Source organism: Mesocricetus auratus, unplaced genomic scaffold, assembly GCF_017639785.1.
Source record: "Mesocricetus auratus isolate SY011 unplaced genomic scaffold, BCM_Maur_2.0 Super-Scaffold_100009, whole genome shotgun sequence".
NCBI lineage: Eukaryota > Metazoa > Chordata > Mammalia > Rodentia > Cricetidae > Mesocricetus > Mesocricetus auratus.
In genome coordinates, this window is record NW_024429193.1 from 6,381,564 (window position 1) to 6,393,978 (window position 12,415).

The 12,415-nt window shown below is 48.4% G+C and overlaps 1 protein-coding gene across 2 annotated transcripts in view; it reads left to right on the forward strand.

Moving 5' to 3' along the window:
* Positions 1-11,895, forward strand: part of St6galnac5 (ST6 N-acetylgalactosaminide alpha-2,6-sialyltransferase 5) — a 151,368-nt gene extending 139,473 nt beyond the window's left edge. For both annotated transcript variants that reach the window (XM_040751585.1, XM_005083632.4), the window contains one exon: positions 7,612-11,895. In XM_040751585.1, the coding sequence (XP_040607519.1) occupies positions 7,612-7,843 (232 nt within the window). In that variant the 3' untranslated portion in view covers positions 7,844-11,895. The remainder of the gene's footprint in view (positions 1-7,611) is intronic.
* Positions 11,896-12,415: the final 520 nt, after the last annotated feature.

Here is a 12,415-nt window from a genome sequence, read left to right on the forward strand (position 1 = left end):
AGAAAAAAATAATTTGATTCAAAACATCCATTGCAAGTCAAATAAAAGGATATGATTAGCAAGAGGTGTAATTAGCACGCGGTGAGTTTGTTCATGCTTTGTCAGCGGAGACCAGTATTGGACCCTGTGAGAGGGTCTTCAGTTCAGTGCTGGCCTCCACCTCTCCTCCCTTACCAGACTACATATCCACCAGTGTTCGGAAGGCTGGAGGGAATTAATGGTGTGCTGCCCCGGTGACAGCATCAGAATGTATTATTCTGTATACGGTAGACCCTTAAATCATGCTATCTCCAGACAGAGAGCCAAATACGTTCTTTGAATGGACTATAAATTTCGGGAAATCTCTGTTATCCTTGCTTTCTAACCTAAGTTATGGTGGGTATTTCTAATCCCATTTCCCTTTGTAAATTATTTGCGATAATAATGGGCCAGGCATTTAAATTCTGCCTAATAATCTTATTTCCGGTCACACTTAGCGCATTACCAAGTTTACAACTCTCCGTTAGCCATCATTCCTTATTAATTAGCGGAGTAATGACTCAAGAGTGATCACTGCCACGGAACTAAATTAATATCTCATCCATAACGTGAAGGACATCTCAAAGGTATCATGAATACCGGAGAGTTGATTCTGCTAGAATTATGAGCTGGCGAGCCTTAATAAAGCCCACCAGCAGAAGCGGCAGGGACAGTTCCGGCTTGGCAAGAGTCCACTGAGCAGAATCTGGCACTTAGGGCGAGCAGGTAGGCATAGAGTTGGTGATGCCACCTGTGCGGCTCCCGTTCAGTCAAGCGTGGGAGTGTAGCGTGCTTCCTGGCGGCTTGCTACTCCTCCCGTCTTTGCCACGGCTTGGTGAGCCCTCACCTGACACTGTCTCCATGGCCTGCTGTCCCCCAGGCCTGGCTCTCTCTGGAACAGCCTGCCACCCACCCGCCACCTAGGAGTCGGGAGCAGTGTGGCCTGCTCTCTGGTGAGGGAGGAGCAGCTGGGGGGTGCTCCCCGCTCCCCCAGAAGAGGCTACTCAGCAGGAAATCCAGGTGATGGGTGAGCAGTGGGTCCCACAGGGAGAGGCAGGGCTGCTTGCTACTGCTCTTCTCTAAAGGGCTCTGGTGCAGGCCAACTGCAGAGTAACTCGGGCATACAGCCACTGTCAATCACGCTCTGTTCTTCAAACACCTCCTAAGTATCAGACGCGCTGGCGCCATGCCAAGCACAGAAGTGTGTAGAAAGTCCCTGGGCTCTAGGGAATAGGGAGATGTGGGTTCTGGCTAGTTTTGAGGAAGCCGACAGTCATGATGAAACAATATTAGACAAAAACGTGTGGCCTGGTGATGATAAATCAGGCAGGTTTCCTATGACTTTCTCCAACTTTTCTTCTCTATGCCTTGAGGTAATGGTGTTTCCTTCTTCTGGGCTGAGGGCTCTGTGGTCTACTTTACAGGAAGGTCAAGAAGTCTCTAAAGGTCCCTTTATGGGGGGGGTTGCAAGGAAGGAATGACTTTGCTTCTGACGTCTCTTCAATGTGAAAACATTGTATTTTGAGGTAGAGTGATCTGAAATTTGAATTGAAGTATCCCTCCCTGATATTACTCTGTCCCCCGATTATTCAGATTACCTGCAAAACATTTTTAAAGAAATGGAACATTGCAAACCCTGATGACATTTTTATTGGTGAACAGAAAAGTCACCTGCTTAACACACACACACATACAGCACACACACACACACACACACAGTGACACACACAGAGTGAGCGCCACTCAGAAGGCCCTCCGTCGAGGTCCTCGGGAGAATGTAACAGGACAAGCTGCCCCTTACTACCTGTGGCTGGGCCAGGCAGAAACATGGGGACCTTTAGTATAGAAACCTCACCTGGGAGACAGAAGTTCCTCCACGATATAAAAACATCTCTTTAAGAGTGATGTGTCCACAGCCATCCCCACATGCTGATCCCCATCTTGGCTCTGAAACTCCTTTAGTGTTTCTATGCCTAAGTGTAGCATGTGCCTTACAGGAGATTACATGTGTTAGTATATGGACAGTGCTGAGGCTTCTGGAACGATACAGTCAAGTCTGGCAACTTGGGTGGTCCCTGGGCAGATTTGCGGCCTGAATTCAGGCACTGAGCTCTGCCTGGGGGGCCGCACGCTATCTGAACAGTGGAAGCTTCACTGTTGCCTGAGAGGGCTGGTGGAGATGGAAACGGGGCATGGGAGTTAGGAGTTGAGGTCCTTGCAATGTCAACACTGGCTGGGGTGATGGCTCAGCCAGTGTCCCCTTGGGTGGGGTGGATAGCTCAGCCAGTAAAGCAGTGCCTGTAAGCATGAAGACCCGAGTTGGAGCCTCAGAACCCATGGGAGGAAAAGCTGGCATGAGCTTGTAATCCCAGACTGAAGCGCAGAGACTGTGGATGCCTAGGGTTTCCTGACCATCCGACCCAGCCTGCTTGGTGTCCTCCAGGCCAGTGAGAGACTGCATCTCAAAAAACACAGTGGAAGGCACCAGAAGAACAGTGGCTGAGTTTGTCCTCTGTCCTCTATAACACACACACACACACACACACACACACTCACACAGAGAGAGACATGTACACACAGAGACAGATACACACATATACACCACACACACAGACATACACACACACACACACACACACACACACACACTTTCTCTACCCTGGCTGTATGGATAGACTAGAAAAGAATATCCTAAGGAGTTTCTTTTGTCTGTTTTAAAATACCTATTCAGATAATAAAATATTCAGTCTTTACAACATATCTGTTTAAAATATTTTAGATTTACACAGAAGCTGCCAGAGTCATACATAAGGACCCCATTTGCCCTTCATGTAACTATTTTGTGCTGAGATTCTGCATAGCTGTGGTCTGATTACCAAACTGAGACATTATCATCAGTGTGATACTCAGTTAAACTCCAGACTTCAGTGAAACCTTACGTGGCTCTGCTGATAGCCTTTATCTCCTCCAAGACCTGTTTCAGAATGTCACCACCCTCACCTACCCTGCCATCAGGCTCTGCAGAGCTCTCTTGTCGTCCATGACCTTGTCGCCTTGGAAGAATGCTGCTCGGTGCTCAGGCACTATTGCAGAATTCCCCACACATCTGATTTACCTGATAATCTCCCTGTGATTAGCCCAATGCTACTCATTCCCGGGAAGGGACCACAGATGTGATAAAACCCTTGTGAGCATCTCCTATGTAACTGACATGGTGGCACTGTCTCTTATTACTAGTGATGTTAAGGCAGGGGACTTGGGGACACAAGAAGGGGGAAAGGTCCTCTGCCTGGGAATCTGGTTGAAGGCTTTGCCAGCATTTTGGTGCCATTTCACACGAGACACCAAGAGAGGAAAGAAAGAAAAAATTGGCTTCTTAATGGCCTTTGGGGAGGCAACTTGAGAGCCACTAAAATGGTACAAATGGCTAATTCTGGGATAATTAATTGCCTATCTCCCTCGAGGAGCCCGTATCCATGCTTGCGTATGTCTTACTTTCCCGTGTGTTACTTTCTTCTGAATACCTCTTTCCTTTAATCCTCATGCTTAAGCCTGCATTAGAAAACACCGTTAATACTATCAGCAACTTTACTTCACTGAACTGTTGAGTCCTGAAATCCCCTTCGGAGTCACAGCCACAAACCCCGATTTGGCCTGAGCTGAGGTCCCTTTAAGCCTACCAGGTAAACTCCTCAAGCTAGAGAGGGCAGAACGTGACCCTGTGTCTGTGTCCTCTGACGGCTAGCAATCATTTGATTGGCTGAATTCCTGCTGAGCTTACCCGTCATACGGTGACGATATTTCACGTGGTCGTTAACACACATCTCGAGGGAGATACATAAGACCATGTAGATAACTTGCTTCTCCCAACTCTCTCCCACCACCATGCTTTCAACAATTACTGCACCGTCCTAGGAGTGATTTTGCATCTCCTGGGTTTTTTTCCCGTGTTTATTAATTGAAATTCTTTTGAAATGGCCGGTGGCTTCTCCATTTGTTAACTGTTCATTCCGTTCTTTATTGCAATCCTCATGGGGCTGTAGATATTTATTTTTGCCTCATGGGTTTCGCTATCCAATGTTGCTGTTTATTTTGATGCTCACACCTAAAGACACTTCAAAACCCACTTGTGCTGCGACCTCTCCTTGTGACATCCACCAGAGTCCACGAGAGCAACGTGCTGGGTGATATTCCTTAAACCTTTCTTCCTAGTGTACATCACATGCTAATCCCTTCACTCTCTTCACCTGCTCCCTGACCAGTAAGAGCAACCCAGCCCTCCTTAGTGACTCTGCAGAACTCACTGTTGGTTTGAGGAAGTTAGGGCGGGTAAGGGAACTCAACTCTGGGCCAATCTGCCCCAGGGCAGCCCCTTCCTCTCCCTCGGCCCCAGAAGTGCAGTCCGGTGCCACAGCCTTTGCGTTTGGAAATTCACAGCCATTGATGGTTTTCATGGGGTGGGGAAGAGGAAAAGGCACGTTGGAATTGCAACAAAAGGGAGGACTCTCTGAACGGAAAGGTGGGTTGCAGCTGAGGGCAGACTCCCATCCCAGAGGGCAGTTCCTACCCTGCCTCAGCTCTGCATTCCAAAGCCCAGGAAAGGACTTTTCAGTTCTTTGGACAAGGTCCAAACGACTTTCACTTCCATGAATGGCCACTTGGACACCTCTGAAACACGACACCCAAATACATAAATCTAACCTCCCTGTAGGTGATCAATATGGAACCCAATAAGCTTTCATTCAAAGAGATGGCCCTCCTGAATAAGCAGATTGATCCTCAGCATCCTTTAGCCGACTTCCAATTACCCTCCATTCCTAGACGCCGTATTTTTAGAAGCCTAATTGTTTCTGTAGTAGATTGATGCCAATAAGATGCCTAAAACCTGGGTGAATCGCATTCAAAAGCCGAATTGATATGAAAGAAAAGATTAACCCCGGCAATAGCACGGCAGAATGAATTTGCCAGCCTTCCCCAGTCATGCTATATGAACCCGCAGAGATGGATTTCACACATCTACTCCTTGGTGTTTATTGTTTGCTTGTTTGAGTTTTGATTTATTTATTTACTGCTGTTGTTTTATATTTGCTTTAGAGAAGGTACCACTCTATAACCCAGGCTAACCTGGAACTCACGGTGATCCTCCTGCCTCAGCCTCTGAAGTGCTGTGATTACAGGCGTGAGTCACCATGAAAGCGCTTCTGTCCCTCTTTGTCTGTTATTTATAAGTAGCGGCCAGTTCCTGCCTGTGCTCTCTCCAGCATGAATCTTCTACATGGGAAATGCTCTCTACCGGACTTTTTCCAGGTCTAGGATAGGCAGTCAGTGAAAACTGCAGTGACTGACAGGACAGGTGAGCGGTCCCTGATCCCAGACGGGCTTAACTTAGAGATACAAAGGGTTAACCCAGCACAGCATCTGGGCTGGCAGGGAATAAGAAAATAAATCTCTCTTCCTGGAACAACGTTAACCTGAGAGGAGAAGCTGCCCAGAGGTTTATTGTTGTCAGAGCCACAGACTTGACACCTCTCCTGATAAAAGACTTGGATCCCTGACCCCTGAAGGCTGCTCCTCTGAAACTCATTTGAGTATTGATCTGCAAAGAAAAGGAATTGGAGGTTGCTGGCAGGAGGGGGTCTTGGGGATCACTTGTCTTAGAGGGAGGGAAGGCGGGGGTAAAGCTGGGGATAGCTGTGGGGATGGACAGCTGTCTTAGAGGAGGGCCTCAGGTGTCAGGTGTTGAAAGGCCACAGCAAGAGCCCTGCTCAGCAGCCTGCTCCTTTCCCCAGCAGGAGTGTCTGACCTTTCGTCCTTGTGACATGCCGTTATGGCGTACACACGCATTAGGTATCTTGGGATAAACATGGCAGCAGACTGCGCATGTCTATTGGCTCAAAACAGCAAGGGTTGTGTGATGAAAGCCTTGACGGAGCTACCTGTCTAGTGTTCAGGCCCAGAGGAAGCGGGAGCAGTGTTCTAGACCGGAGACTAGTCTGATGCCAGAGTACATTTGTCTCCTTATTACAAGGCGCCCCCCCTCCACACACACACAAGCATGCATATGTCATAACTGGGTCTACCACCTTGAAGAAACTGATAGAGTATCTTATCTGAGGCAGAGACAGAGGATACAGCAAAAGCATGCTAGAGCTGTCTACCCCGAAGCGATGGGAGTTGAGAGTTTCTGGACCAAGAGACACGAGACTCTGGACGCATGATCATCTACAAGAATGGAAATGAAGCAGTGGCTGGCTGCCTGCTGTCTGTCTTCTTCTTACCCCCCCCCCCATGAAATCAGACTTAGAATCATCAGAGGAGAAAAATTCCGTAGTGGTGTGGCATTCCGCTGCCCCTGCCGTCCAAGGACAGAAACTCAAACATTGCTTACTACCTCCGTACTAGGCACTGGGTCCCAGAAATGAGACAGACCCCTGTCCTCACAGTGGACAGCATAAATGGGTGGACAGCGGCAGTGTCAGGGAGATGCGTACCCTAAAGGAGGCTGACGGGAGGATGGAAGGGAGTGGCAGGTGAGGCTCTCAAGGGGCGTCTTGGCTACTGTCCCATTGCTAGGATGAAGTGCCAGGGCCAAGGCAGCTCATCGCAGAAAGCACGTCACTGTCACTGGGGGTTTGCTTACAGTTGCTGGGGGGGGGGGGAGCGAGCCCATGACCATCATGGCAGGGTGCATGGCGACAGGCAGGCAGACGTGGTGGTGCTGGAGCGATGGCCCAGAGCGCATGGGGGGGGGAGCAGAGAGAGGGAGACAGGCCTGGAGTGGGCTAGTGAAAGCCCCAGTCCCCACCCCCCACCCCCATGACACACTTTGTCCAGCAAGGCCCACACCTCCTGATCCTAAACAGTTCACCAGCCAAGAACCAAACACTGAAATATCCGAGCCCACTGTGATGGGGGGGTGCATTCTCATCTAGAGCAGCAGAAGCCGGGCACATTTGACTGCCACTGGCAGGGAGAAGGATGGACTGGTGAGGAAGATTCCAGACAGCGCAGAGGTTCTGAGGCGGAACAAGGCTGGTACAGCTGGTGGTCAGGAAGTCCAGTGCACCTGAAGCAGAGTGAGCAACGCTGGGGGGTGAGGGGGTGTGCTGACTCCAGAGAGGAGCCAGGTCAGGCCTCACTGGGAGGCCCCTGTGGAGACAGAGCTCAGCGCCGGCCGGGGAGGCAAACAGGCTGGCTCTGGGGAGCTGGCAACTGGAGGCGATAGCATGATGTAGTGTGCACGTGCACACACACACACACACACACACACACACACACACACACACACACACACGGTGCCTGAAGCCCTCGGCGTGAGCGTCGGCCGCGTTTCTAAGCCCTGACACGGCGTGCTTGCATTTTACAGCCTCAAAAAAAATTAAAAAAAAAAACTTTTTCTGACTGCTTCAACACCAGCAAAACCGTCCGCTGAAGTTCATTTGATGAGAGGAATATGATTTGTGTCCGTCAGCTCGTAAGAATAGCACCACCCTTCTGGAAGTGGTCAGTGAAAAGGCACGCCTTATGTTGTGTGTGGTTCTTCCTTTTGTTTTGCCGTTTTGCTTTAATAGCTGTCTCCCTTTCCTCCCACAGGGATCCGAAGCACCCTTCAGTGCCGTACCATTACTACGAGCCTTCGGGACCCGATGAATGTACAATGTACCTCTCCCACGAGCGAGGACGCAAGGGCAGTCACCACCGTTTTATCACAGAGAAGCGGGTATTTAAGAACTGGGCGCGGACATTCAATATCCACTTTTTCCAGCCAGACTGGAAACCAGAATCGCCCGCTGAGCACCGTGGGGAGGACAAGCCCGTGTTCTGAGGCGTGCACCTGGCAGACAGCAAGGCGTGGCGTCCACGCCATCAGCCAGGAAAGGAAGGACCTGAACCCCCGGCAGGGGATGGGAACTGGACAGCGGTGCCCTTCAGCACCACGGACAGAGCCCCAGGGCCAGAGAAAGTTTCAGAATGTATACATCCTAATGAGTGTCCCGTCTCCGAAAGAGGAGCTGAACCCTCGATTCCGTGACACTGCCATGGCTAGGGACACTCCAGGGTGGAAGTATTGCCTTCGAAACCGAAACAGGAGCAGCCCAACCCCTTCCATTGCATTTCTTCACAGACGTCCGCCTGACCCATAGTCTTTGCCATTAGTCAGACTCTGTGATTTGTAAAAAGCCTGAAAAGTACGGACATGTTTCTGAAGAGTACATCTCCAATGATTTTCATAAAGCAAATGTCTGCTATTTATTTATTAAGAGTTTTTTAGTGTACTCTAGGCAGTATTTTTATAGATTATGTGGCAATTTATTCTTCATGACTCTTTAACCCTGATGGTGGTTGGAAAGGCCTAGAATCAGGCTGATGAGTTACTCCATTCACAACGCTCATTATTAGCTTGAAGTCAGTGTGTGACATGGAAATGTGCGGCACTGTTTGAACTCCCCCCCCCCAGCTCCAGGCAAATTGCTCTTTCATAACAAGAGCAGCTACAACACTTTCTAATGTACATAAATGTTCAAAAGAACACAATTGAAAACCAAAAACTATGTTATTAAAACAAAAAGATGCTAATGAGAGGAACTCAGAGATACAATAGCTTTCTTCAGCAGCAACAGATACAAGCAATTTCTCATTAAGTTCTGCTTGCCTCATCTTCAGAACGTACCAGAAGATCCCTTGAGCTCTTCTTGCAAGTCTAAGATCGTACAAGCCCCTAGCTGACCTCTATGGGGACTGCACACTTGGACTGCCGGGGCTCTGACAGTAGCCGGAAACTTCAAGTCAGGGTGAAGATGTTAGGGTCCTCTGGTGGAAATCGGGTTTCCTCTCGGGCCTCTCTTGCCTAAACTCCATTCCCTTGCCTCACTAAGAAAGTGAGAGACGGCGCGAGGAGTGGAGGCTTCTAGATTCTCCCTGAGTATGAGTGCCAAGAGCTGCCCTTTTCCGAGAAGAGAATGCAAAGAGATCCACCAGGTCACAGCTCACTGTCCCATGAACCGTTCTGGCCCAATGGGGGCAGGTCTTAGAAGTAATATGAAGGATTCACTCACTCACTCACTCCATTCAAATCCAAGATCAATAGGATTACAGATTTTCATTTTAAAGAGTCATATTGCTAAGAACAGTAAGAATTATACTAGATTTTTCCTTGCACACTGCCAAAGGAGCATTAGTGTCTCTAGTGACAGATCTGAGGGCAGCAGCTGATGGCACGAGGGAACAGGCATTGCTTTACACACGGGACAGGGCCTGCGATTAAAGGTGTTTCACATCGCCGGTTCTTTCCCCGTCTTCGTTAGTGATGCTGTCCCTCTCCCTTTCATTAATCAGGACTATTAATTATGCAGAGCACCATTGTGGAGATGCAAATACAGTTCAGGTATTCAGACAGCAAAAAAACAAACAAAAAGTATTATTGAGGTATGGTATGGCTTGAGTTATTAAAAGTCAGTAAAAAGAATTTGAAGGTGCTATCTGGGTTCTTTCCTCGGGTGCCTTCTGAAGGTTTTGTAGGAAAACGAATTTTATTCTGCCACAGCGGAACCTTCTTCTTATGAACATAAGAGGGGTGTGAACTACACTCAGCTGATTGGCGGGTCACCATCACAGTTCCTTGAAGAAATTGTCTGTTGAAATGCAAGTGGTTCCTTTAACAATTCCTATCCTTAGGGAAATCTGGAAAAGCCTACACGCCAGAATGCACCTTTGCCACCTGATCCTCTATTGTACATGTTTGAGTATTTTTAGGTTTTGTGGGTTTCTTTTTTTTTAAAGGAAGAAAAATACCATAAGGAACATCAAGATAAGCCCATCTTTTGTTGATTTCCTCCTCTCAAATGCTCAAAAGAACAAGAAGCAAGCAAATGCCCAGAATCTTGGCTCTTGCACAGGAAAATATCTTAAATTCACATGTAGCTACAATATGTGACTTCATTATTAAAAAAAAAAACATGGTGTAGCTAAGTGTAAGAAATTATCACTAGGGTCATGGTTTTACTGCAGTATTAAAGAAAACGCCGAGAGCTCTGGCGGCTTGCGCTGATGGACCTGGTTGTGGGCAATTGAATTCATGTCTTACCACTATCATTTCACAACTGTCAGGCTTAATGCCATTCAACACCATTAAACATAAACTCGGATATAAAAGACTCGAAACCCTGTTTACAGACTTCATGATTTCGGGATATGGGAAGTCTCAGTCACACTTGGCGTGTCCCATACCTTTTTCTTCTCTCCCCAGTGGCATCATCAGCCTCCTCCTAGCTTTTAAGACCACAGTAATATGATGCCACAGCTGGCCGATCCATGGCTTCTGTTATTTCAACACAAGAACATTTGGCAGAGGCCATTACAATAGATAGCCATTATGGGCAAAGATACAGGGACTCACAAACAAAATCAATCACTTCAAATGGCCCATAAAAAGAGGAATCTCACATTTAATATTCTACAGTAAATATTCACCCAAGAAAGCACACATTAAGGGAACATTAGGAGGTAAATAGTCAGCGTGCCGCGTGGGGACTCGGCTGTGTGACTCCGGTTCCCACACACGGGCATCAGGGAGCTCAGCCCTCTGCTCTGATCTCACCCTGCTCTATACTCCTTAGGGCTAAGGCGTAGACACAGATTGATTCAGGGGCACACGGGTCCTAAGAGGATGGGGCTCAGTGGTTCACAAAACTAAAGGAAAGCAGGCAGCAAAGTCCTGAGCCTAAAGGGTAAGCGATGCGGCCTCTTGGAAGCTATCTAGAGACAAGGCACCTCTTGTCTCCCCAACTCTGAGACACCCAAATGACCTTAAAATGGAGACATGGTCTCATGTCGAAATAAACACTGTATTTCAACTTTCGCATGGCAATTCAGAAGGATGGTAGGGAGTGGGAGGGGATGGAGAGTCCCTTTAGGATGAAGACGGCGCTGTCTAAGCACCTACGCACCCCTTGTGAACCTCCCCACATGTTCACCCCGGCTGATGACCCTGGGTCTCCCAGGGGAATCCCACCCCAACAGATGCTTCTCGCCTGGTCGGTAAATTTCACACCGGTTACTCCCCTGCCTCATCTTCTCTCCTGGTCGGTACATTTCACACCGGTTACTTCCCTGCCTCATCTTCTCTCCTGGTCGGTACATTTCACACCGGTTACTCCCCTGCCTCATTTCCTGCTTCTCTCGAGCCCCCATCTCTTTGACATCAGCCCAGATCCTCCTGTCTGCTAAAACCCTCCAGCGTTGTGTCGGAAGGTCTTCCCGGTGCGCTGTTAACTCTAGACCTGTCTGGGAACAGATTCAGTGTGGGGCCCCCGAGAGCAGTGGCGTGGTGGCTGCCCCCTAGAGTCTACCCCACTCCAAGGCAAAGGTGCTGTAGATGTGCCTGCTGGCTGGCCTAGATTGGGGAAGGAGGGGGTCATCTAGAACAAAGCGGGGCAGAGTGTCACTTTCTCTGAAGTTTCTCAAAAACAAAAACAAAAACAAAACCCTAAAAAAAAACTAAAATACAAAGCCTGAGGAGGTAGGGCAGAGGAGTTAACAGATGGCCTAGGTTTTAGCACATTCCAGAAGACATCTGAAGTGGAAAGAGGTCAGGCTGTTCCGAAGGCTTAAAAGGTTATAGCTCACTCCCCCACCTACTCAGGGTATTGACATGTAAATGAAATGAAAGGCTGAGGTCCTGTTTTGTATTTGTGCCCTAATATGACATGCTACCTTGGACTGTCCTGTGTCTTTCTATGTGTGTCTGTTAGACTAGATTGTAAGCTCCTTGAGGGCAGGGGCTGTCTCTCCTTTGTCTTTGTAGCCCCATACCTAGTACAGTGCCTTGCACACAATAGGCGCTCAATAAATGTCTGTTGTCAATGTTGACCCCTTTAATGTTGACCCGTTGGATTCATACTTGGACACAAATGCATTCTGTTGTGAAAGGAGTGACTCGGCGGGTTGGGAGGTAAGATAAATTCCAAGTGGGCTTTACAAGGTCAGTTTCTAAACATACAAGGTGTTCAGTCAACAGAATTGACCTACGCTGGGTAGGACGACCTTGCAGAGTTCATTAGGTTTGCTAATGCTGGCTGGACTGAACACGAGGGGAAGGTAAAGTTCAGCGAGCTCTGTGTTCTCACCGTCAGCGAAGTGCTCTGAGCACAAATTAAATTTAATATTGACAAATGCTGCGGCAAGTGCAGACAGGCAAAACAAGCCTCAGAGCCTCTGACTCCAGTGTCTAGACAACAGAAGACCAGCTGGAAGGAGGCAAGAAGCAGCTCATCTTACTGACTGCCACGGGAAGGTGCTGGGGAAAGCCGTGTCAAAATAAGAGCACGCTCACCTTAAAAGAAAAAGGGGAAAGAAAGAGAGAACATAAAAGCAGAGGCATTTTTGTCCCCGGGAAGCA